The 22,873-nt window shown below is 32.1% G+C and overlaps 3 protein-coding genes across 8 annotated transcripts; all 3 read right to left on the minus strand.

Annotated features, from left to right (window-relative positions):
* Positions 1-1,440: 1,440 nt before the first annotated feature.
* LOC130960248 (vacuolar protein 8-like) lies at positions 1,441-5,106 on the minus strand. 2 transcript variants are annotated; one of them, XM_057885606.1, is made up of 3 exons: positions 4,837-5,106; positions 4,514-4,602; positions 1,441-3,327 (listed from the first exon to the last, which is right to left on the minus strand). In XM_057885606.1, the coding sequence occupies exon 3, from the start codon at positions 3,294-3,296 to the stop codon at positions 1,611-1,613; it is 1,686 nt and encodes a 561-aa protein (XP_057741589.1). In that variant the 5' UTR covers positions 3,297-3,327; positions 4,514-4,602; positions 4,837-5,106; the 3' UTR covers positions 1,441-1,610. The 2 variants fall into 2 exon arrangements, with proteins under 2 accessions (XP_057741589.1, XP_057741588.1); XM_057885605.1 differs by lacking the exons at positions 4,514-4,602; positions 4,837-5,106 and adding an exon at positions 3,571-3,738.
* Positions 5,107-8,448: 3,342 nt separating this feature from the next.
* LOC130961375 (serine/arginine-rich splicing factor RS41-like) lies at positions 8,449-11,763 on the minus strand. Of its 5 annotated transcripts, none has more exons than XM_057887229.1 (7): positions 11,625-11,679; positions 11,277-11,455; positions 10,044-10,294; positions 9,769-9,881; positions 9,334-9,569; positions 8,891-9,148; positions 8,449-8,785 (listed from the first exon to the last, which is right to left on the minus strand). In XM_057887229.1, the coding sequence occupies exons 4-7, from the start codon at positions 9,862-9,864 to the stop codon at positions 8,707-8,709; spliced, it is 669 nt and encodes a 222-aa protein (XP_057743212.1). In that variant the 5' UTR covers positions 9,865-9,881; positions 10,044-10,294; positions 11,277-11,455; positions 11,625-11,679; the 3' UTR covers positions 8,449-8,706. The 5 variants fall into 5 exon arrangements, with proteins under 5 accessions (XP_057743212.1, XP_057743210.1, XP_057743211.1 ...); XM_057887227.1 differs by having other exon boundaries at positions 10,052-10,294; positions 11,625-11,671; XM_057887228.1 differs by lacking the exon at positions 11,625-11,679 and adding an exon at positions 10,895-11,189 and having other exon boundaries at positions 10,052-10,294.
* A 1,303-nt stretch (positions 11,764-13,066) lies between these two features.
* Positions 13,067-14,023, minus strand: LOC130963518 (ethylene-responsive transcription factor ERF013-like). The gene has a single exon (XM_057889623.1). It carries the CDS (start codon positions 14,021-14,023, stop codon positions 13,067-13,069), a length of 957 nt encoding a protein of 318 aa, XP_057745606.1.
* Between the last annotated feature and the right edge of the window lie 8,850 nt (positions 14,024-22,873).

Consider the following 22,873-nt stretch of genomic DNA (forward strand, 5'->3'; position numbering starts at 1 on the left):
TATTCACTGAAACATAATGTTTAATTTGTGAAATATTACTAAGATACACCACTTATTACGTGTATAATGCAAGCAATGCTGGTTTCACATTTGAGATAGTGAGGTGCAAATGACTATATAGTGAAGTAGAAAACATGTTCCTAAAGTGATGAAGTCATTGTGGGGTTGGAATTGAACACACCATGCATGCATTATAATTTATAATTAATTAGTAAAACATATATCTTACAACTCACATGCCATTATGATTGTTTTGTCACACTAATGCAAGTCCAAGTGGTGCAAAGCACTACTACAATGATTTTAAGGAGAAAAAGAAAAAAAAGACCAAGACATAAAGATAACTAGGAAAATGGCAAACTTTTAAAAGCAATTTCAGAACCTTTGATAAGTTAAAAGTTGTTTAGTATATAAAGAAAGAATTTAAGTTTAATATATTGTTAGAGTAAAATAATTTTACACGTGTATTTAATTACGTAATGTTACATCATTAAAAATAACTATCTTTTTATATTAAAACATTTTAAATGGATGTGATTGCACGACTGTGTAAAATTACGCTATTAGTGTATTAAAATTAAATTTAAAAAAAATTTGTTGTGAAAAAATTGTGAAAACTTCAACCAATTGATTAACATCTATTCTTAAATGATGTATGATATTGAGTAACATTTCTTAACCCAAATCTAAGATGTGAAATTTGGCTCTACATAGTTCATATTTCAAAATAAATAAATAAATAAACACATAACTTAATCTATAGTTGCACTCCTAAAATAAAAAATAAAAATAATAAGAAAAGGAGAAAAAACTAATTAGAAGTAGGTGTCCAAGGATATATCATCACAAATAATCTCAGAATAAAGTACTTTTCTTTTTTTATTAATCAAAAGGGTGGTAAGCAATGATCTTGGTAGCATTATTTGTTTACTAGCTAGACATATTAAAGTTATAGTGCTGTTAACATTAGTGTTTTTGCAATTTGTTAATCTGACTTAAAATTTAATCATTTACATGAAGTGTATAAAGTTGTTATTTAGAATCTGATAACAAAAATGATGGAAACACCAGTGTTCATCACACTCAGAAATTTGTAAAAATAAAATAAAATAATTACAAACTTTTAAATAATATGGGATTAGGTATTTCTTAAAAGTAAGAATTATTACATAAAAATACATAGGTGCTGGATGGTGACAATTCCTTAGATATATAATTAATTGATGATTTCATCAAATAAATACTCATTCTTATAAACTTTTCACACTTAACTATAACTAGAAGTTCAAAATAATAGCAAAATAGGTCAAAGATTCTACTTAACACTTGTTCAAAGTTAATTTTTCTTCTTCTCTATGTGCAGAATCCAAGTTTTATCCAAGATTAAATGAAACATTCATGAAGAGCCAAGTTATGAAATGAAAACATGAGACAAATTAAAGAGAGGAAAAGAGTGTACAAAAAGGCAGAAACATTAAATACAATAAAATCTAAAACATTGATTACATTACACTTCCTAACCTCCCACTTGTTTCATACAGACAATGAAACAAAAATTAACAAAAACAAAGAAATAAAAGTTGCAATAATAATAATAATAATGTTTAGTCTTATTTTCTGCTAAACAAGCTTCTGAGTTTTCCTCTTTCCAATCTCTCTAGAAGCTTCTTAGATCCAGGAATCTCCATCTCACTAAGCTTCTTGAGATACCCTATTGCTCCATAAGAAATCATAAGCTTCTTACATTTCTTGCAAGAAGACAGTGATGCAAGGCATGAAACTGCATATTTCTTTGCAGTGTTCTGTGGATTTGGATCAAGCAACTGAACCAAACTTGGCACCACAATCTTATCATCCTTCTTAACCTCTCTTCGATTCGCAGACAGCACCATCAAGCTCGAAATTGCTTGTGATGCAGCTTCTCTAGCACTATTTGCTTTAGCCTCAAGCAAATTGATCAGAAGAGGTATGCAGCCGGCTTCGCCGATCATTTTTTTCATCTCAACTGGGCCACAAATCCGGCAAATGACAGAGGCTGCGGCTTGCTTGGCTCCCAAGGAACCCGACTTAAGCACGTGAACCAATCGAGGAAGCAAGCCGAGGGAATCCAGAACATCCTCAGAAACAGAACCAACCAAATTCCTCAGGGCTGCGACCGCAGATTCTTGAGGAAGAGGGCCATCAAGATAGGCCAGGAGACTGCTGAAACCACCTTCTGCTATGACAGATCTTCTTAGATTCTCGTTGCTCGCTGTTAGATTCTGCAAGCACTCGGCCGCATACTCTTTCGTTCCCAACAAAATTCCAGAGCAAAGAAGCTCAATCATCACTTTCACAATGCCTTCTTCAGCCAAAACCTGCCTCACATCCGGCACGGACGACGCATTCTTCAAAGCACAACCGGCTGCAGCCTGAGAAACAGAGTCCCCTGTTTGGCAAACCTCAATTAACGGCCGAACAGCACCGTGTCCAACAATTGCACGGGTGGTTTCAGCCGACATTGACAGCCTCTGAAGAGAAACCGTGGCCTTCTCTTTCCCTGCAGCACTACCGGATTCAACGAGCCGAATTAGAGGTGGCAGAACTCCTTCAGAAACTAGCCAATTTTCGCAACTACCGGATTCCACAAGAATACATATCACAGTAGCAGCCTTTTCCCTAATCCTTGGAGATGTTGCTGTAAGCAATTGAACTAATGCAGCAACATTGCTTCTCCCAAGAACAGCCAAAACATTCTTCTCATCTTCTTTCATCACATCATAGAGCTTCTCCAATGCTCTTTGCTTGGCTTCCAAGTTACCTATCTGAAGCCTTGCAAGTAATTCCTTAATGGATGCAAAATCAACATCAGAGTCTTGAACAGAACCAGACACCATCAAAGGCAGAGTAGCCTCTCCTAGCACACCGGTTTTGATCAGTAAGCTGCAATCTTTCAGATTTAAATCGAGTTTCCCAGCTAAAGCGTCGAGATCACTCTGCATCCGAAGCTTACCTTCATACTTCTCCTTCAAACAGAGCTCGGCCAATTCGATAGCTTCTTCGAGTGACTTGGAAACTGACTGCAATTGCTCCTTGCAGAGAGCATTCTTGGAGAAGCAAGGGTGGCTCGACAAGTCCGATAAACGCGACGGAATCTGCTCCAATTTCGAGATAATCATCTTCCACTTGACTGGGAAAACTTTAACCTCTTTTGCCTTAGACATTGCTGCAGGAACAAGCTTTTGTGCATGAAGCAACCATTCTTCTGTTGAACTAGCATCAAATGATGCAGCAGCAGCACCATAATCTTCCACCATGATGTAGAATTTGATGATTGATCACCAAGAACTGGAAAAGAAAAGAAAAGGAGAAAAACTAAGCTCAAAGAAATGACCAAGATACAATTTTTTGCATAGGAGAAAAAGAGAATGCAATGATAATATCACAGAAAAGAAAAAAAAAATCAAAAGGAGGTGGAGCAGTTGCACTCATAAAATCCTTAAAATTATATATCAAGACTCCAATAGAAAATTCTCTAACAAAATAAACAAATAATTAAGAAAAACAAAAAGAAAGAGAGATTAGACCAACATGAATATTGTATAGTATGAAGAATCTTGATGATCACAGACAAAAAACTTGTTTACTAAAAGCATGACCCTCCCTATCAAAGATGAAGTACCTAAAGATACCCCACTATTCTTGTTACTTTAGCAAAGTGATCATTTAATGCCCCTTTGGAAATTATATAAACAAGTTAGTGTATTGTATTGTATTGATATATTGGATATTGGATTTTTCTAAGTGCAATAAATGGTATGGTTAGATATATGGTTGCTAATGAAAATGAAGTAATTGGACATTTATCTGCTAAGAATGCTGTCCAATTAAGAGGGAGTCGGTGGGTATTATTAAATATTAATTTGAGTGTGCAAATCTACTAATATGTTAGGCCTAAGAGACCAACTTGGAAAGTGGCACAAATGTAATAAGGTGTCCTCTCTAGGGGCATATTGGTCACTAGAGGGGAAAAATAATATCTCTTAACTTTACTCAGCATCAAGGGGTTGGTAGGTACAAAGAGCAACACAAAGTTGGAGAAATTGAATTCTTGCATGAAAATGATCTTGATTAACATTTTAACAATACAAATTAACATTAGTATTTATTAAATATCTTTTAAATATTTTTCAAAAGCATTATAAGAATTTATCCCAAAATTAAGTGCATGAGTGAGTTTTGTGAGGTTAATTTCAAAAAGGGAAGTAGAATCCTTAGATGTGATTTTCCATTTTTGTCCTCATAATAAAAGGGGTTAATGAAATATGAGAAAGGGAGAAGCTTCACTTTAAAGGGAAGACACAAGTCTCTATCTACAAGTTGTATACAACACAAGCATGTCCAATCAATGATCACTGACTATTATTAATGTTAATAAGTAAGGGAATAAAAAATGTTGATAAGATTTAAAAAAAAAAGAATGAATTTCAACTAATGTAAATTTAAATTAAAAACAAATAAATATATACAATACCTTAACTCAACTTGTTGACTTGCTCTCAAACTATTCAAAGGACTTTTCTTTTTCCTGTTTAGAGCTATCAATCTTGTTCCTCACTGTTTCTGTAAGCCCAAAAGCCAAAGAAATTAGAAAGATTCCATAACATGTAGCTTGAGCAAAAGATAAAAACCTTAACCTCATCAAAATATAATTATTAAGAGGAAAAGGAAAAGGAGGAAGAAAAAGCACAGAACTTCGTTATTTCTTTTTCTTCTTCTTTTTTCATCCTTAAGTAGAAGATCAAAGCAAAGATGCAACAATGTAAAACAGAACACACTTGAACTTGAAGGACCAACCTTTAAGAATGAGTAACAAAGAAAACAAGCTTCTTCTGTGACTTAAACTTCAAACTTCACACACACAAAAACACAAAACACTTTGCTTTTTGAACACTATGTAACAGCATTAAACTCTTCCAATGCTTCCAAAATCATTGATCAGGCTATGAGCTACTTGGAAACAGTTTCTTCAGAGTTTCAGAAGCTGCTTCAGTCCTGTCTCATAATAAGCTGAGGAACAGAAGCAAAACGCTCCAAAGTGATGAGTGATCAAATTTTGAAGCAAATCCAAACCATATAATATAATATATAGCACTGAAGCTCTTACAACAGAAGAAGACAAACACAAGCTAGCACAATACATCAGAAAACAAAACACCCCACAATTCAAAAATCAAACTTTATAGCATAAACGCTCAAATGAAGCAAGATGCGAGTTTTGGGGGTGCTTAGAAGTGCTTATAGTTCGAACATTTCCATTGATTTAACGGTTCAGATTTGTGGGGTTGAGACAGATAAGCTAACCGTTGAGATTGATTGAAATTTGAAAAATCTAAGGATGTTATATATATATATTTTTTTAAGGTTATCAATGTGATTACGTGGGTGCGTAGCAGTGCCACGTGTAATGTGGGGGCATGGTGTAATAACAGCTCCTAAGTCCTAGTAGTATAAGGTGTCTAAGTAGTATTTTGAAAGTGCCTAAAAATCCCACGTGTGAAAGTGAAGTGAACTTGTTTCATTTTTCAAAGTTCACCGTCTGTTTATTGAATTTGAATTTATATATCTTTGACATTGATCTTGTGATATATTACGAATTTGCCACTAATGTTTTGCCATGAATATATGATGAGAATCATAGATATATTTATTGACTAATGAATTAAGCTATGAAATATTTTTAGGTGAGATAAGTAATATAATTGTTTTTTTTTTTATCATGGTCAAGTATATACCGTGCAATTAAATATTTTTTAAAAATTGTTTATTATTTGGTCTTTAGAAAAAAAATTAAAAAATAAATAATTTCTTATAAAAAATAAATAACTTCCTATAAAATAGATATTTAAATTAATTAAATAATATTATTTAAATAAAAAATTACTAAAAATTAAAAATTTTAAAAATAAATAGTATTTCTCAAGTAACATAACCTAACACCACTTAATTAGAATGTAAAGAAATAACCATCTTGACTAATTTTATATTTGTGATTATTATACACATTTGATTTATAAAAAATAGATTAATAAGTACGTTTTGGCCTATTAATACACTCATAAGATGTAATTATTGTTGTCTAATCATTCCATGTGACCATGTCTATGTACCAAGAAGCATGATTAACTGTAAAACAGTAGAAATGTAAAAAAGCAAATAAGCACAACCAGCTTTGGAGTTTGGTTTAAGCTCAATGTGTTCAGATTTGTTTATTTATCAAATTAAAAGGGGCATATTTTGCACTGTGTCTGAATAAAATTATTGTAAAGAGATTTCTATTGGAAACTTGTTTTCGGATAAGGGAAATATGGATTTCAAAATTTAAAGAAGGAATGAACATCACTTAGCTGTCATTCGTGATTATCGGAGCAATAAGATATGCTTACAAAATGATGAATTAATCATTCACACATATGTTTCCACTTTCCTCGATCTGTTTTTGACTTGATCTTACAAAATTGCAAGTCAAGGATTTAGATAAAGTAGTGATTTAGATAATTATATTGGTTAAAATGTGATTTTTAACTATGGTAAAATTGGATAAGCTATTTTAGTTGTAATCGTTGACTTTGCCAAAGAACAAATTATTAGTTAATCATATGTTAAAAATAAGAGAAATTATACTCCATTTTTCTGTGAGATATTAAAATGACACTCTCTTCTCCTCTATTTATAAAATGTACATTTTTCTCTTTTATAAGTTATAACTCTTAAAAACCCTCCTCTTTAATCCATTTAAATTTTTTTTTGTTAATTAATGTTAACTTTATCTATTTTAAAAAAAAATATTTTTTACAAAAATACTCTTTAACAATTTTTTTATCATTAAACTTTACTTACCAAAATACCATTTAATAAATTATTTTTTATTGATTAAATTCTATTTTTATCAAAACAATTTTTAAAAATTTTAATAATTAAATTATTTTTTCTAAAATATCCTTTAATAATTTTTAATTATTAAATTATGATTTTACCAAAATTTTTGTTAATAATTTTTTTATATTTTACTATTAGTTTTTTATATCAATGTATATTATTTTAACATTAAATAAAAAAATCTTACCATTTAATATGTATAACAATTAATATATGTATGGAAATATTAATTTTTTTATGTATTTTAAAAAATTATAATATTTATCACTTAGTCATGCTATTTTCATTATTTCTTAAACTATTTAGTTTAGCTCTATTTATTTTTCATTTATAAATTTTAGTTATATTATTTTATCTTGTTAACTCTGGTACTTAACAGTAATTGGTTAGGTTAGTTTGAGAAAAAGAATAATAAATAAAGAAACACAAAAAGGTATTTTAGAATAATAAAATCATAATTATGAATTTAATCTTTATGTAAGTATAAAAAATTTTATACAATTGTATGATTAAATTTATACATTTAGATAACTAGTTAAGTACATAATGAATTTAAAAATTATTTATTTATGATGATATAGAAATATTCTTCGAATATCTGGACACATTTTTTTTATATTGTCTCTACATGAAAATTGAATTTAATTATATGCCTAAATGCATAATTTTATTTGAATTTAGTAATCCAAATCGAGGGGATGTTAGTATAATTTAGGGTAAATGGATTATTTAGAATAATTTAAGGTTTTTTTTTTACGTATTTTCAATCTGACAAGTCAATGAGTATTGATTAATCCATCGCTGACTAATAGATTACTGCATGCATAAATCGTGATTCGAATTCTAACACTTGCTTAAACAAACGAGTGAGCTAACCACTCGACCAAACCAAATTAAAATACTGTTTTTTTCGATTTTTGAAGTAATTAATTACACTTTTTGATTCTTTGCGAGATGAAAACACATAATTAATTGATCTAAAACTAACATGATTTATGGATAATAATGACTAATCATGACAAAGCATGTCAAAACAAAATAGAATAATGAGTTAATCAATATGAGAATGTAGAGTAATCCTTTGGAACTTGGAAGGAAAAAGGTACACAACAAAAGAGGCTAGGTGAGGCCTTTTTATTGTCCCTTTTTTAAGAAAAAAATAAATTAAAAAAACCCTACATTGATATTCTAAATTCCAAAATCAAAATCATGTGCGAATCTGGACTTTCAAATAACATCTTTTTTTTTTTGGTGACCTTTCAAATAACATCTAAATACGCTCCAACCTTACTAGGATTATTATTTATTAGTACCTCATGGGAGAATGATTGCTTTTATATAAACAAAAGCAAGTGCAATTCGGTTTTAATATATATATACAATTTTTGTAATTTTTGTAGTTTGTACTTTGTAGCCGTAAAATATTGAATGCCAAATTTATTAGATGCAGTTAGATTGCAATGACGAGCTTTAAAAATTCGAAATTTTGATCTCTTCTCTTTGTGAAAATTTGACCTACACACTCATAAATACAAGTAACTAAATAATGCTCAATCCATAATGAACCAGAGGTCGAACAATGTCCTTTTTAGAAAACATAAATCAAACTAGATCCACCAACATAAGATAATCTGTTTCAATGTCTTTGCATGTCGCTGCATTAGGTTCAAGCCAACACACAACAGTAGATACAACCAAGCTTAATGTTTTCTGCTGCCAAACTACAGACTGCTAGAACAAAATGAAAATGGGTAACAATTTCACAGACGGATCTAATTGTTTTACTCCTCAGGATCGCGACCTTTCACGTGGAGGAGACGACCTTTCACGTGGAGGAGGAGACCTTTCTCGTGGAGGAGGAGACCGGCTGCGAAAAAAATAAAATAGTCAAAGCGAGAACAAGGTCAATAATAGCCACATACAAAAGGAAGAATAGACCAAAACACTAGGTGGATGATATCAAACCACAAACCTGTCATATCTGCCATTGACTGGGCTTTCACCTCGTTCATACTTTGGGCTTCCTCTTGGTTCTGGTCTGGAAGCTGGATTCGATCCATGACCATAATCTGGGCTACCCCTACCTCTGCGATATGGACTCGGGGATCTGCCCCGGCCATATCTCCCATCAGGGGAGTCATTGCCTCTTCTATCAGGACTGTATCCATTCCTCCTGTCATCATCATCTTTAATAGCATACTCCACTGTGATAACACGATCCATAAATTTGCTGCAAATCAAACATGCAAAGAAAATGTAAGATGTTTAAGCAAAGCCATTAGCATATTTATTCCCTTGCCCTCATCTTACCTCCTCCATTCAAAGCACTGGAATCTAGAGTATTTCTAGTTAAAACTTCTGGGGAAAAATAACATCAACAATTGAAAGGATAATAAGCAAATTTAAATGTAAAACCTCAAGTTTGTTGCTTCCAAAGCTCTTGTAGCATCCTCCTGAGTTTCATATTGTATAAAAGCAAAATTCCTCCTGATCCTTATATTTGATATTTTCCCATAGGGATCAAAGTGTCTCTCCAGATCCCTTGTCCTGGTGTGAACTGGATCAAAATTTATGATAAACAAAGTCTTTGATGGTCTTGAATTACTTGAGGATTTTCTTGAATCACCTGACCTTCTGCTGTCCCGTTCTTGCTACAAATCATAACAAAGTTACACTACAAATCTTAAAATAATTACATTGAATGTTAAAATCTGACTATCACCTAAACATGTCTTAATACTTTTCCAATACCATAAAAGTGATGAAAATAGAAGCTATGAGTTGTGTTATATAATATATCACTATTTAATAACTAATAACCACTATTGTGGTTTACCATCACAAGCATACCTTTGTCCACTCAACACGTATACGGCGCCCCTTTCTTCCAAATTCAGTTCTATCAAGTCTTCTGATTGCATACTCAGCATCCCTTTCATCTTCCATGTAGATAAAAGCAAACCCTATACACAAAAAATGTTAAAAATAAAACAGCACCGAAACCATTTCAATGGAAAATTCAAATACTCCTTTCACAGAGATGATTTATGGAGGAAGGCAGCATCAATTTTTCAAGTATGAGAAAATTTCAACATAAAACACGAAATAAAACTGTCAAGAAGTACCACAACACCTGCCACAGTTGCGAAATCATCAAGGTTTCTATGTTGAAACATGTCGGAAATTGAACACGGATCAAAAGTCATGAGGAATGAAAAATCAATGAATGCTGAGGGAATGCAGAATGGCAGGGCTAAGGCGGATCAGATTATTTCGTCTGGAAAAATACAAGAAGCCTGGGCACATTCTAGAAATGAAATGCAGGGAAGCACATCCACCCAAGAAGAGCATGGGCATTCCAATTTTCCAAGTAATCCTGCCACAAAGAAATTGTTGAGTATGGGGGTTCATTTCTAAACGAAATCTCTCTTCTTTTAAAAGGAAAAGAAAATGTACATCCATTCAAAAGTAACTAGCCAAAGAACATCATCTTGACCCTTTTAAAAAAATCATTTTAGGAACACAAATTGTATTGTACTTCAGTTATAATTTTGGAAGAAACAAAGGTTCATTCCATGCTGTTAAGCAAGCTCAAATTACGTTCATGGTGAAAATACTTAAGTGTAAGAGGATAACGGCAACATAAATTTTTAAGGTCTTATATCCTGCATTAACAGAACACTTTGAGCGTACAACAATAAAGATTTTTTTTTTCCGTTATTATTTGCTGCAAAGAATAAAAATGATTACTTTGAAAAATGGCACACTCATCCTTTTTTAGGTATCAAATCCAAACTGAAAACAGAAAAGGGTCGACGAGTTCTTTGAAAAAATGATCACTTTCAGTGGTTGCACATAACATTTTCCTTTCTTAAACAGTACAAAAGCCCCACTGCAACTCAACGTTAGAGCACACTTTCATCGCGTGTTCCTTATTGTCAAACAATACCGCGAAGAAAATTAAAAGAAATATCACCATTCAAGCAATGCCAGTCACAGTTGCCAATCCGTTAATCTGCTTTCTCGAGAAATACACCTCTCCAAGATATCCGGTCTTTGCCATATAATTTATCCAACAACCATGTAAAGTATACATTGCAAAGAGGAAGGCCCCGAAAAATTCAGCACAATAAAACAAGTTCACACAAAGTTCAAAGCCAAAAACAATGCTTGGCCACCCAACACTAACTAACAACTGAAAATCACATTACATACTCAAATTGTCCCAAACATGAAGGAAAAGAATTCCAGTAAAATGAGTAATTGCATAGCTGAAACAAAAAACCAGAAATTTAACCCTAAACATAAAAATGAACCAAATAATAAATAAATAAAATTTTCCGAAAAAAATGGCATACCAGATTTCATGTCCACTCTTTCAACCTTCCCGTATCTTTTGAAGAGCCTCTCAACATCAGATTGACGCGCGTCGAAGTCCAGGTTTCCACAAAACACGGGTCTCATTGTGAATTCTCTTTTCTCTCAGCTGAGTCGAGCGAAGCTACCAAACCACCTTTGCTCACAGAACCTGCAAATGCTACGCAACGAAAAGAAGAACATTTTCAACTATTTCATGAAAATCCTAAAACTGAACGAAACAAATAAATATGAAAACGCGAGAGACGAAATTGAGTGTATCGTTAACAATGGAGGAAAGAGGGAGAGCAGATCTGAAGCTCCCTGGAAGGGAGATCGAGGATCGGTACCTTATCGGAGGAATCGAAAGTTTGGAGCCGGAACCCTAGGAGTGAGGATTTGGGGGAAACTTGCAGAGAAAGAGAGAGTGGTTGGATTGGAATAAGAGTGGGAAATAAATCATGAATCACATTTTCAGGTCACATTCAGCATGTGGGGTTTCGACAAAGGACAAACCCAAAACGTCACCGTTTTTGTAAATATCTAAAATCTAAATATCCCACTTGCTAGATGGATAAGTGCCAAGTGGGAATATACCTGCTTTTATGATGGAGAATTCTAATATGCACCTTCATATATATGGTGTTTCATGTATTTTACTATCTGATGGCTATAATGCAAGGGATGTATGGTACACCAAGACTCGTAAAAAACATGGTAATTCAAGTTAATAAAATGAATGATTGAAAATTACATAGATCCCCTAAACCAGAACATATCTAAATAAAATGAATCAAGTTTAAGACAATTTATATTAAATACATGTAAATCGAATCTAAGTGATTGTGGTTAAGACCCTAAAGTGAAAAATAGAATATTATAATTGGAGCAATGCTAGGGGGCAGTAATTTTTGTGATTGTTAGCTATCAACTAGCCATCAATGATGATTTGATGGTGTGAGATTGGTGTGAAATTTCATCCAATGGCTCACCTTCCTCTGCTGGTTACATGCTGGCCAAAATTCAATAAAACTGCTGGTCTCCTAGACTTTTTCTTATAATTGTCAATAAATAGATATATATGATTCTTTTTGGTATTAGAAAATAATTTTTAATGTTCATGACTTAAATAAAGATTTATTATTGACCAATAGATTACTACATGCATAAAGTGGATTCGAATTTCTGACACTTGATTAAACAGTTAAGTTAGAGACTGATTTATCTATCGAAACAAAATCTTAAAGATTGATCTGTGATTCTATGTATTAATTTTTAAAATGTCCACTTTTAAAATTTTTATTAACTGATTTAAATAATTACTTATATTTTTATAAGTCGGTGCAAGTAAGCATTTATTAAAGAATAAAACGAGCCCATAGACTCCTTTTCACACACTGACACACATGTATAAGTTGGACTTGCATTTTTTGACTTTTTGTTTAGACATATTTGATTGGAATAATTCTAACCGTTCTTGACCATAAAGTAAAACTTTGGAATGTTGAAAATATTGTTTTGGTAGGTTAAACATTTGAGATAACAAGTGAATGGATATAGAATCCAAATATTTAAAATGAGTGATATGAATCAACAATTAACTATATAAAGATGACTAAATACATGTAACATAACCCTTTGAGAAAAGCATGCATACATTTTACCCTATAAGACAAACCAGAGTTAACCAATTTTCATTGGCATATCAATTAATTAATTAAGCACCACAATTATCTCTACTCTCTAGGATAACTTCTCACTACAAATAATACATTACATGCTTCTAAAAAGTTTACTTCCTACCATTATATGGAGAGGCATAACCACTACATGGAGAGCCACATCCATTATTAGTATTATAATTATAATAATCATAAGGTGAACCACAATAATCATGTGATGAAGAAGTGAAAGTCGGAGGAACAAGCACTGTAGAAGACACCTTAAACCTCTTACTCCTTGAACTCTCATCATCAAAATCACCAACCCCATTTGAACAAAGATTTGAACTTTCAACCCACCCCAACAATTGATCCAAATACCCTTGATCACCAACACTGAAATCTCCAAAATCTGATCCGAACCAATCACAGCTGCTACAATCAGAAACACTAGAATTTTCCCATGATGATGAAGAACCATTATGATTATTGTTGTGGTTATGATCATTTTCCAAAGGGGGAACAATGATACTAGGTTGCACAACTTTATCAATGTTCTTCATATCAATTGGACTAGGCATTTGATGAGGGTATTGTTGGTAACAATTTCTTCTTTTGAATATGCTAGCAAAAGTGAAATGATCACTCACCCTACTCTTTGCCGACGAAGATTTCATACTGTTATTGTTACTATCGCTTGTTCTTGCTATAATGTTTTGAAGATTCTTACTGAGTTTCGCTTTTAACGAAGGAAAACTCAGTCTGCTTTTTCCGTCAGATTCAGATAACAATTTACTGGAACTTCCATCGGTATCAGAACCAAATAATGCAAAGTTTGTTCTTGCATTTTCGCCTCGTAGGACACGTGCCGCTTCGTCATAGGCCCTTGCAGCCTCCTCTGGTGTGTCATAGGTCCCAAGCCATAATCTCACATGTTGTGATGAGTCTTTGATCTCAGCCACCCATCTTCCTGAAGGCCTCTGCCTCACACCAATGAACCTTTTCATGGTTGATTTGTTTGATTTGGACATAGGAGTAGTGGTGGTGGTGGTTGTAGAAGCATGTTTAATAGCTTCATCCCCTGCCATAGTAACTATATTAGAGGAGATTTAATTACTTAGCTTAAAGTAGCTATTAAGATTTTTAGTTTGAGGAATTTGTAGTAGTGAATTGAAGGAGAACGGATATATATAGTGGTCAAATTAGATTTTGGAAGTATATATGTATATATTATAATAATATCTATATGCATTATTAGTTTTTGTTGGCATCTTTCATATGGTTCTAAATTTATTAAACATTTTTTTCTTTTGCATGATATGTACTTTGCAAGTTGATCTTCCTTGGCTTCTAATCATTATTAGTTGGTGCTGAAAAAGTGTCACCGGTATCCTTATTATTAGTTGATGAGTTGATTATTCTTAAATTATGATAATTATAAAATTAATAATGATTAATAATTTACTTTATTACTTTATTAAATTTTTTTTATTTTAGAGGATTTAACTTCAATTTTAATACGCTTCTATTCTTATCGGTTCAATCAAAACTATTTGGAATTAGCACATTAATTTTTGGTTTGTGAATGAACTTGAGATTTTATTTAAGGAAAACAAATATTGATGATAACCTTAAATAAATAAATTTTTAAATACGTCTGGAAAATTATTATTTGAAAAGATAAGCATGTTAGATTAATTTTCCATGACACGATTATAATCAGAAATGAAAAAAATAAATGTAATTAATAATAATCCGATCCAATGCTTATTTTTGTGATTTAATTTTTAAATTCACTGCACGTATATTGAAAAAAAAAACCCACAAATAAGTGTAAATAATAGAGTGTAAACGAAAAACTGAATATGAACAAACATAATTAATTAATGTTGAAAAAATTAGCGAACCAATTTGATCAACTAACGAGTAAGATAGCGTTTGTTTTGAGGTACTAGGACAGAGACTAGGAGATTGAGACTCAGTATTATATTTATTGACTCATAGATTGGTATTAAAATTTCTATCTTTTGTTCCTAAAATTTCAGTATTTCAGTACTTCTAAAAAATAGGGACACAGAAGACTGAAATTTTTAGAGATAGAGACTGAAATTTTAATAATATTTTATACTTAAAATATCCTCATTTCAGTTAACTAATTCCAATTTTACTATTTGTACAAATTAAACTAGAGTTTCATTCTTGTTTCAATTTTTTACTCCCACTTTACACTAAATAGAATACTAAAATTTATTTCAGTCTCTGTCTCTCAGTCCTAATTTTTCAGTTTCTCTTTTTCTACCAAACGCTACTTAAGAGACTATTAAAATAATAATTTTCCTATATCAAAACAATTTTTTAAACATGCCCTAATGATAATTAGGTTGGTGAGTGATGGTGTATGTACTAGAATTTAAGAACAGTACAACATTTCATGCTTAGAGGAATTGAAGTACATTAACAGTGGTCAAAATTTGCTAAACTCCAAATTGAACCGTGTTAATCACAAGTAGCCACAAAATCATCCAAACTCAAAATTATTTACATTATTGCATGCCTGCAATACCTGCTTGTGAAACATATATATCGGCCAATTTTTGAGTAATGCTGCATGCCTTTGTAAATTTTTGTGTTTGTAATTTTCCATAACTATATGTAATTAGTTTTTATTTGGAAGTAGTTGACTTTTAATACTTTGACATTTTGCTTCTCTGTTTGTTTTAGGTAAAGTTAATTACGTTGAGTTACTTATATATTATGCATTCTATTATGTAGGATTATACATAAGATTGAGATATTAATTTCTAGCTAGTACACTTTACATTTTTTTCAGTTTTAATTATTTGCATGCAAAAATATGATCAGCTTATTTTTGGTTATTCATTGCTGTATATACAAGATGAAATTCGAACTCTCGACATTTATTTAAACAGATCAATAAACTGATCACTCGATAAATTAAAACTTAGTATATATATTCTGTTTCTGTTATTTTCTTCACAAAATGTTATTACAATGAACAACTTAGTATATTTTTTATAATTTACATTCAAATAAGAAATAAAAACAGCAAAACAAGCCCTTACATAAACAATTTTTAGGTTAAAAAATTAAAGTACCATTCTGAGCATGTTTGGGAATCATAAGAAAAATACCTTTTTAAAAAAAATGTTTGGGTAAAATATTTGAAAATAGATTACAATCCAAACTAATAATTTCAAGCTAAAAAAATAACTTATAAATGAAAGCAAAGCTTATTATTATTTATTATTATAATAATAAATTTGACCAATTTGACCTCAAGTATAAAGTATATTAAATATTAAAAATTTATATTATGTATATGTACAAGTATATTTTTGCATTTTGTGCTAAAATATTATCTTTATTTAGAGAAATGGTTGCAATAAGAATCAAATATAATGTTAAACTTTTTATCTTAAAGTATCCGATATTATGTTATAAAAGTATCTCACCTTAAAAAATATATAAATTGTTCGATGAAAATAGATGAATGATGATTTTATAAATTAAATGTAGTAGCAATATAATTAAGGAGTAAGGCTAGGAACAAAATCCTACATATATTACCATATAGTAAAGGAAGAATAAGGTCATATATATGCCACCATACTTAACATTTTTCACATACAGTTACAAAGACCACTTCAATATTTCAAATTAGTTAGATTCTGTTCAAAAGTTAATCTTTGTCATTTATCTCTTCTTATCATTAATTATTTGTACTATATATGCTAAATAAAAATGCCACTTCAAAAGTATTAACCCTAGCATATAGGAAAAGCTATGTTAGATTATAGTTATTGTGGCTTAAGCTAATTAATTGAGCCGAGCCATTAATAAGCATACAATAATACAAATAGATTCATACAAAATTAAGGGCGGTCAAATTTTGTCTTCTTAGAAAACGAAGAACTAATGGGCATTTGCAACGTTAAATCACATAACCAAACTCAAATATTTTATTTATTTAATTGATAAAAAGTTTAATTATAGCTTTTTATTGACGTATTGGAATTTAGTAGTAGTTGATGAATGATGATAGAATGATTTATGGGCTCCACTTCTTCATAAGATTTGTCCTCTCTATTGTTCCCATTTACCCTTATTGCTTTCATCATACATTTTGTTATATGTTACAATTAGGGAATTAATAATAATTTGGTGCAATTTAAATTTAATATAAGTGAAATTGAGATGGCTATATTGTCCTATTATTGAAGACGTGGTCCATTTGAATTAGGACTAATCACCTAAATAATGCGTCCTTGAGATTCCTTAGTTCCCTTCTTGTCAATTTTTGTTGAGAGTAAATTTGTACTTTAGTAGGTTGATTTATGCCATAGAGCATAGAATGATACGTGGTACATTATATTGTAATTAACTAACTATATGTGTAATGTTGCTGGCTACTAATAACTACTTTAAATTTAGATGAACAGTGCTATAATATGTTTCAAATACTTTAAGCTTTTATTTATCATCAAATCCATTCGAATAATGTTTCTTTAATTTATAGGATGAAAGTTTTACTGCTAACTAATAGTCATCAATATTTATACATATATGATAATTATCAGAATGATTATTAATTTATTATTATATGAAGTGGCTAAATATATAATAAGGGTGGTTAATTAATAATAATGGAGGGAATCCTATGAATTCAAAATGGGGTTTAGCTAGTCACCGGAAAAAAAAATGGGGTTTAGCTATAGGAATGTGTGGAGCCAATACTTATTTTGCATTAGTATACTTCAAGTCTTCAACTGAGTTAGGGGTAGCAAATGGATAGAGTTTGTCTTGATTCGTTTTTCATTTATAATTATTAATTAGTGAAGTAGTCTTAAATTTCTATTTTGTTTCACCTAATGATAGATTGGTGGGTTGGGGAGTCAAGCCCATCAATTTTTATTTTTTTATTATTAAATATTAAAAAATATATAATTTTAAATATCTAATAAATATAATCATTAACCAAAAGTTTTAAAATTTAATTTATCACTAAATGTGAGATTTTTGCAGTCTAAAAAGGACTTATCTTAATCTGAGATGGTAGTTTGAGAGACATTGTAAGTAAAATAGATTGTTTGGATGTTCTACACTTTTTGCATGATTCAAATAGTGAGTACACGTCTGAAGTTGTTGATTTAGTTTACAAAATTCAGGAATTTTGATCAAGATCTTGATATGTTCAAGTCAATTGGATAGCTAGAAAAGCAAATAAAGCAGTAGATTTGATAGTTAGATATAGAACAAGAAGTAATCCCAATCATGTGATTTGGTTAAAGCTTAGTAATGTTCTCTAGCAAATCATCAGTTTTGATTTAAGATAGGTATTTTTTGTGTTTTTTTTTTTGGTTTGAACACAAAAAAAATTAACCAAAATTTTTAAAATAAAATAATAAAATGGCAAACCTAATGAATAAATTCGTTTCACTATATTAAAATTCGTCAAAATCTGTAAATTAGACCGTACGAATTAAACAAACTTTTTTATTATAACAATTTTAAATTTTTAATTTATTCCATTTTTTTAACGAATTATGCAAAATGATCTAACGAGTTTGGACCAGTTTGTCATCCTCCTTTAACATGCATGTTTTCAATTGGGAGAGTGTCTTGTAGAGCTCCTAAAGAACTCTCATGTGTATTAATTACTCCAAGTCTCCAACAAAAAATTATCCGGATATATGTCCTTTATTTTAAGGAGAGTTCTATGGTATGGATGGCATTAAACATTCATACTTATGAATATTATGTGGACATTTTTTTTTGCAGATGTACTGCACAATGTAAGAAAATTAATAAGTATAATAAAATGCTAATTATTTTTGGCAAATTAGAGCTAATGGATAAGTTGTATTTTTTTTTTGTGTATGTGGCCATGACTGCATTTTGAGTTTGGGTCACCATTTTTTATGCAACTGTACAGAAATAAATTTTGTTGTGAATAAAAACAAGTCAAAGATAGCATTAAAAAAAATAGGCTAATGTGTTTTTAGATTTGTTTGGATAATCTAGTTTTTTAATTTTCAATGAATGTGGCTAAGTTTTTCTAACAAAAAAAATTATATACAAACTGATGGTTTCAGTGGCTAAGAGAAGGGGGGTTGAATCTTAGCCCCTTTTTCGAAGCTAACACTTGCTAACCTTCGGAAGAGACTTTTCTGTTTTTGCTCGTCACTGGACACGAGTAACTTTGTTTTGTCTCGTCCCTTGCCACGAGACTTTTTGTTTTGTCTCGTCACTTGGCACGAGATAATTCTGGCTTTTGCTCCTGTGTAGTGGAAAACAGAAATGGAGTAGAAGGAGAAGAGAATTGCACCAAGATATATCCTGGTTCGGCTGCTAAGTGCAGTGCAGCCTACATCCAGTCTCCATCACAAACATGATGGAATTTCACTATAATCATTCTGATTACAACTTGTAAAGTGCTAACCCAACTTACAAGGGGATTCCCACAGAATCATGATACACAACATAGATGAACAAAGGACCTCTAAGACATCTATGGCTTTTTCTTTTAATTTTGCACTCTCTGCCTTTTTCCGCTCAATGGCTTTTTCATACAAACCTCACTTGTTTGCCTTTTTCCATGAGACTCAAGACATGACAAAATTAAACAGAAAAATTACAAAACAGAATACATTGAAGGAGAAGAGAAATCTGTTAGCTCAGGTAGCTCAGAGAACTCTGTGCCTTGCACTCTCAAATTTTCTCCTTGCTTCAAACAGTGGTTGTTCCCCCTTTTTAAAGAAAGAGGAAAGCCTCCACACTTGAAGCCAAAACCGAACCAACTTTCTTCCTCCTTCAACAAACCGGTTCGGCCACACAGAGAGAGAAGAGATAACCATGCTAAACCCAACATGCAATTACCTCTAGTCCTTTCTTGATCATCACCCTTCATCAATCTGAGCTCTCCATCCTTGGCTTCCTCTCCAAGATGGATTTCTGGCCCTTGATGCCTCATGATGATAATGACTTCATCTGCTTCAATCTCTGCCTTCAACCATCACTTCGCCACTCTAGCTACTCCCTGTGGTGGTTGATCAGAATCGAAGACAAGCCATGCTTCAAGAATCTCCCTCTTGGCCGAATCTTCAACTTCCCTTTTTGAGCATGAGAGGCTCAAGATTACCTCACCAAATCTAACCACATTTGGTAGTAATCTCAGCCACAGCTCATCTTTCTTTTGGTATGTTTTCTTGCCATCATTAGCTTGATGGTCTTAGGCGCATGCAACATCTTCTTTTCGGTGTTGAAGAACATTTCTTCCATTGTTTCCTGGACAAGGACCGAATAGAGAAGAAGTGAGAGATGAGAGATAATGAAAAGAATCTTGAAGAAAAGCAATGCAAAGAGGTTTAAACAAAATGAATAGCTTGCTTTTACTTCCCTAACATAGAGTGGCGTGTTAGTCATAATAACCATCAATCACTTCAGCTGAATTTTTCTCTCTCATGTTCCCCATGCATTAATTAACAATGTAATAGATTTTGAAATCCATCACATGGTTAATACTTGGTTCCGTTGGAAGCATTATGCTTTCATTTTTCCTTTTGTTTCGGACCAAGAATGGAAACATTCATCACTTGTGAGACTTGGGCTTGTAGTGTTGAGATTAAAGCTGGCCCAATTGGTTAACATTTGCTTTCCTGATGAGTTGTGTAGCGGATCAAGCATAGGAAGCAAACAAGAAAGCATTTTGGTTGGGCTTGCAACATTAATATTTATTCTGGCCCAATTATAACTAGCTTTGATTACAAACACAAAGCTGAATCAATAATGCAACAGTTGGGCTTTGTTATATTTTCTTTTGTTTCGGCCCAGCTCAAAATCTGCACAACAAAATTATTAATTAAACATATATGAATTAGGATTAAATTAATAATTTTGTATTTAAATATTTCAATAATGTTTGTTCATCATCAAAATTAAACAAGAGTTTTCCAAACTCATCAATCTCCCCCTTGATGACAAACATTATTAAAATTGAAATGGAAAGAAATTTAAAGATTGAGTAAGGAATACTCCCTTTGATTTTGAATTTCTCCCCCTTTCAAAATGTCACATGGCTCCCCCTTAATATATGCTATTTTACCAAGGGAAGCATAAACCTGTAACATTTAAATCAAGCTTCAAGTAACAATATTATTTAGCAAATTTTATAATGCTAAATTGCTTGATTTATGAGCAGTTTTAATTGATAATCAAAACTCATTTGATATCATAAACTGATTTACTGCTCAACCTTACAAAAAGTATCCAAATATTTTTCAAACATTTTCCTGTTTAGGATATAAGATCAAAACAACATGATGAAAAATATTTGAAGAATAAAACAAGGCAGTTTTAATCTTTTACACAATTTAAAGGAACTGCCAAAAATAAATTTTCAATTCAACAAGTTTATTAATGATGAATCAACAGCCATGGCATCAAAATAAATCAAACATCATTATAAACCAAATGCCAAAATAGACTAATCATGACAAACAAATGTAGTTCAAACAACAATGATCATATGCAATCAACATGCATTCTTTGAACATGGGTGATCATAAATTTTCAAAAGTGAAAATTTCAGCCCCTGTTTTTCCAGCCCCCTGTTTCGTTCCAATTTCAATTTTGGAACCTAAAGTTCCTCCCCCTTTTGTCATCAAAGGGGCACCTGCACAAACCATGATAAACACAACAAAAAGTCAAGATAAAATAGCAAAAGTGGATCAAAGCATCCTAGAGATTATCCTAAAGCAGTGAGTATCAAGTCATGCTTATACAAAAAAGAGATTGAGCCTAATGGAGCCAATATCAAACAGAATAAAGACAAGTGCTAATCATCAGATAAATGAAAGTCTTCTTCCTCAGCGCCTCCTTCATTATCATCTCCCAAATCCTTGTTCAGATGTTCCAGCATCAAATTAACCCGTTCCTTGCAGTTTTTCCAAGCCTTCTCATTTTCATAAGCTTGCTTCCGGGCTTCTTTATGAGATCGGAACATCAGGTCTGCCATGTTTGAAAATTCTCCCAGAATCTGTTGAATGGATCTAATTGTTTTGGAAGATTCTGGCCTTCCTTCATGCTCACTGTCCGATTTTCGCCCTTTGGTTTCCTTGGTTGCTCCTCCTCCTCGGATTGTAGACACCTCGTTTTCTACCTTCTCATTTAACAAATCAACTTTAAAGTACTCAAATATTCTAGTTAAAAACATACCATAAGGCAGGTTAGCCTTTCTGGTGCTTCTAACAGAATCCCACATATGCCTAATCATGATGTAACCAAAGGAAATAGGGGTAGAGGTAACCAAAGCAAACAATATGAGACAGTCAGAAAATGTTACTCGGTTGTGTGAGCCGCTTTGGGGAGTCAGAATATGAGTGATGATGCGGTGAAGCAAGGAATTGACCGGTCCAAGAGCTTTGTGAGTTGGAGTGGTTCCATGCAATCCGGAAAGGTTTGTGCAAATGTGCTGAAGAACAGTTTTGTGAGAAATGCCGACTTGTGTGTCCCATTTCTCCACCATGTATGCTCGTGGTCCTTCATCCTTGAAGCCCAGGGCCGCTCCAATTGTCTCAGCATCAAGGGCTATTTGAACCCTTTTGACATAGGAATGAAGGGTGCCATCAATGAGTCGCATATTAGCATAGAATTCTCGAACAAGACCTGGGTACACTGACTTTTTGATAAGGAACAGAGGCTTCCAGTTGAGAAGATCAAACAGAGAGGGAATGTTGGTGCTCTTGAGATTTTCGAGACTAACAAGGTAGGTAGTGCACAGATGACGTTTCTCCATAACCTCTTTGTGAAACTCGAAAGAGGTGCATGAGTTAAATCTGCTTGGATCAAAATGAGAGTGAGACTTGCCATACTTGTCTCGGAATTCCATGGATTCCAAGTTTGGTGGTTCAGTGGTGTCA

Source organism: Arachis stenosperma, chromosome 2 (genome assembly GCF_014773155.1).
Source record: "Arachis stenosperma cultivar V10309 chromosome 2, arast.V10309.gnm1.PFL2, whole genome shotgun sequence".
NCBI lineage: Eukaryota > Viridiplantae > Streptophyta > Magnoliopsida > Fabales > Fabaceae > Arachis > Arachis stenosperma.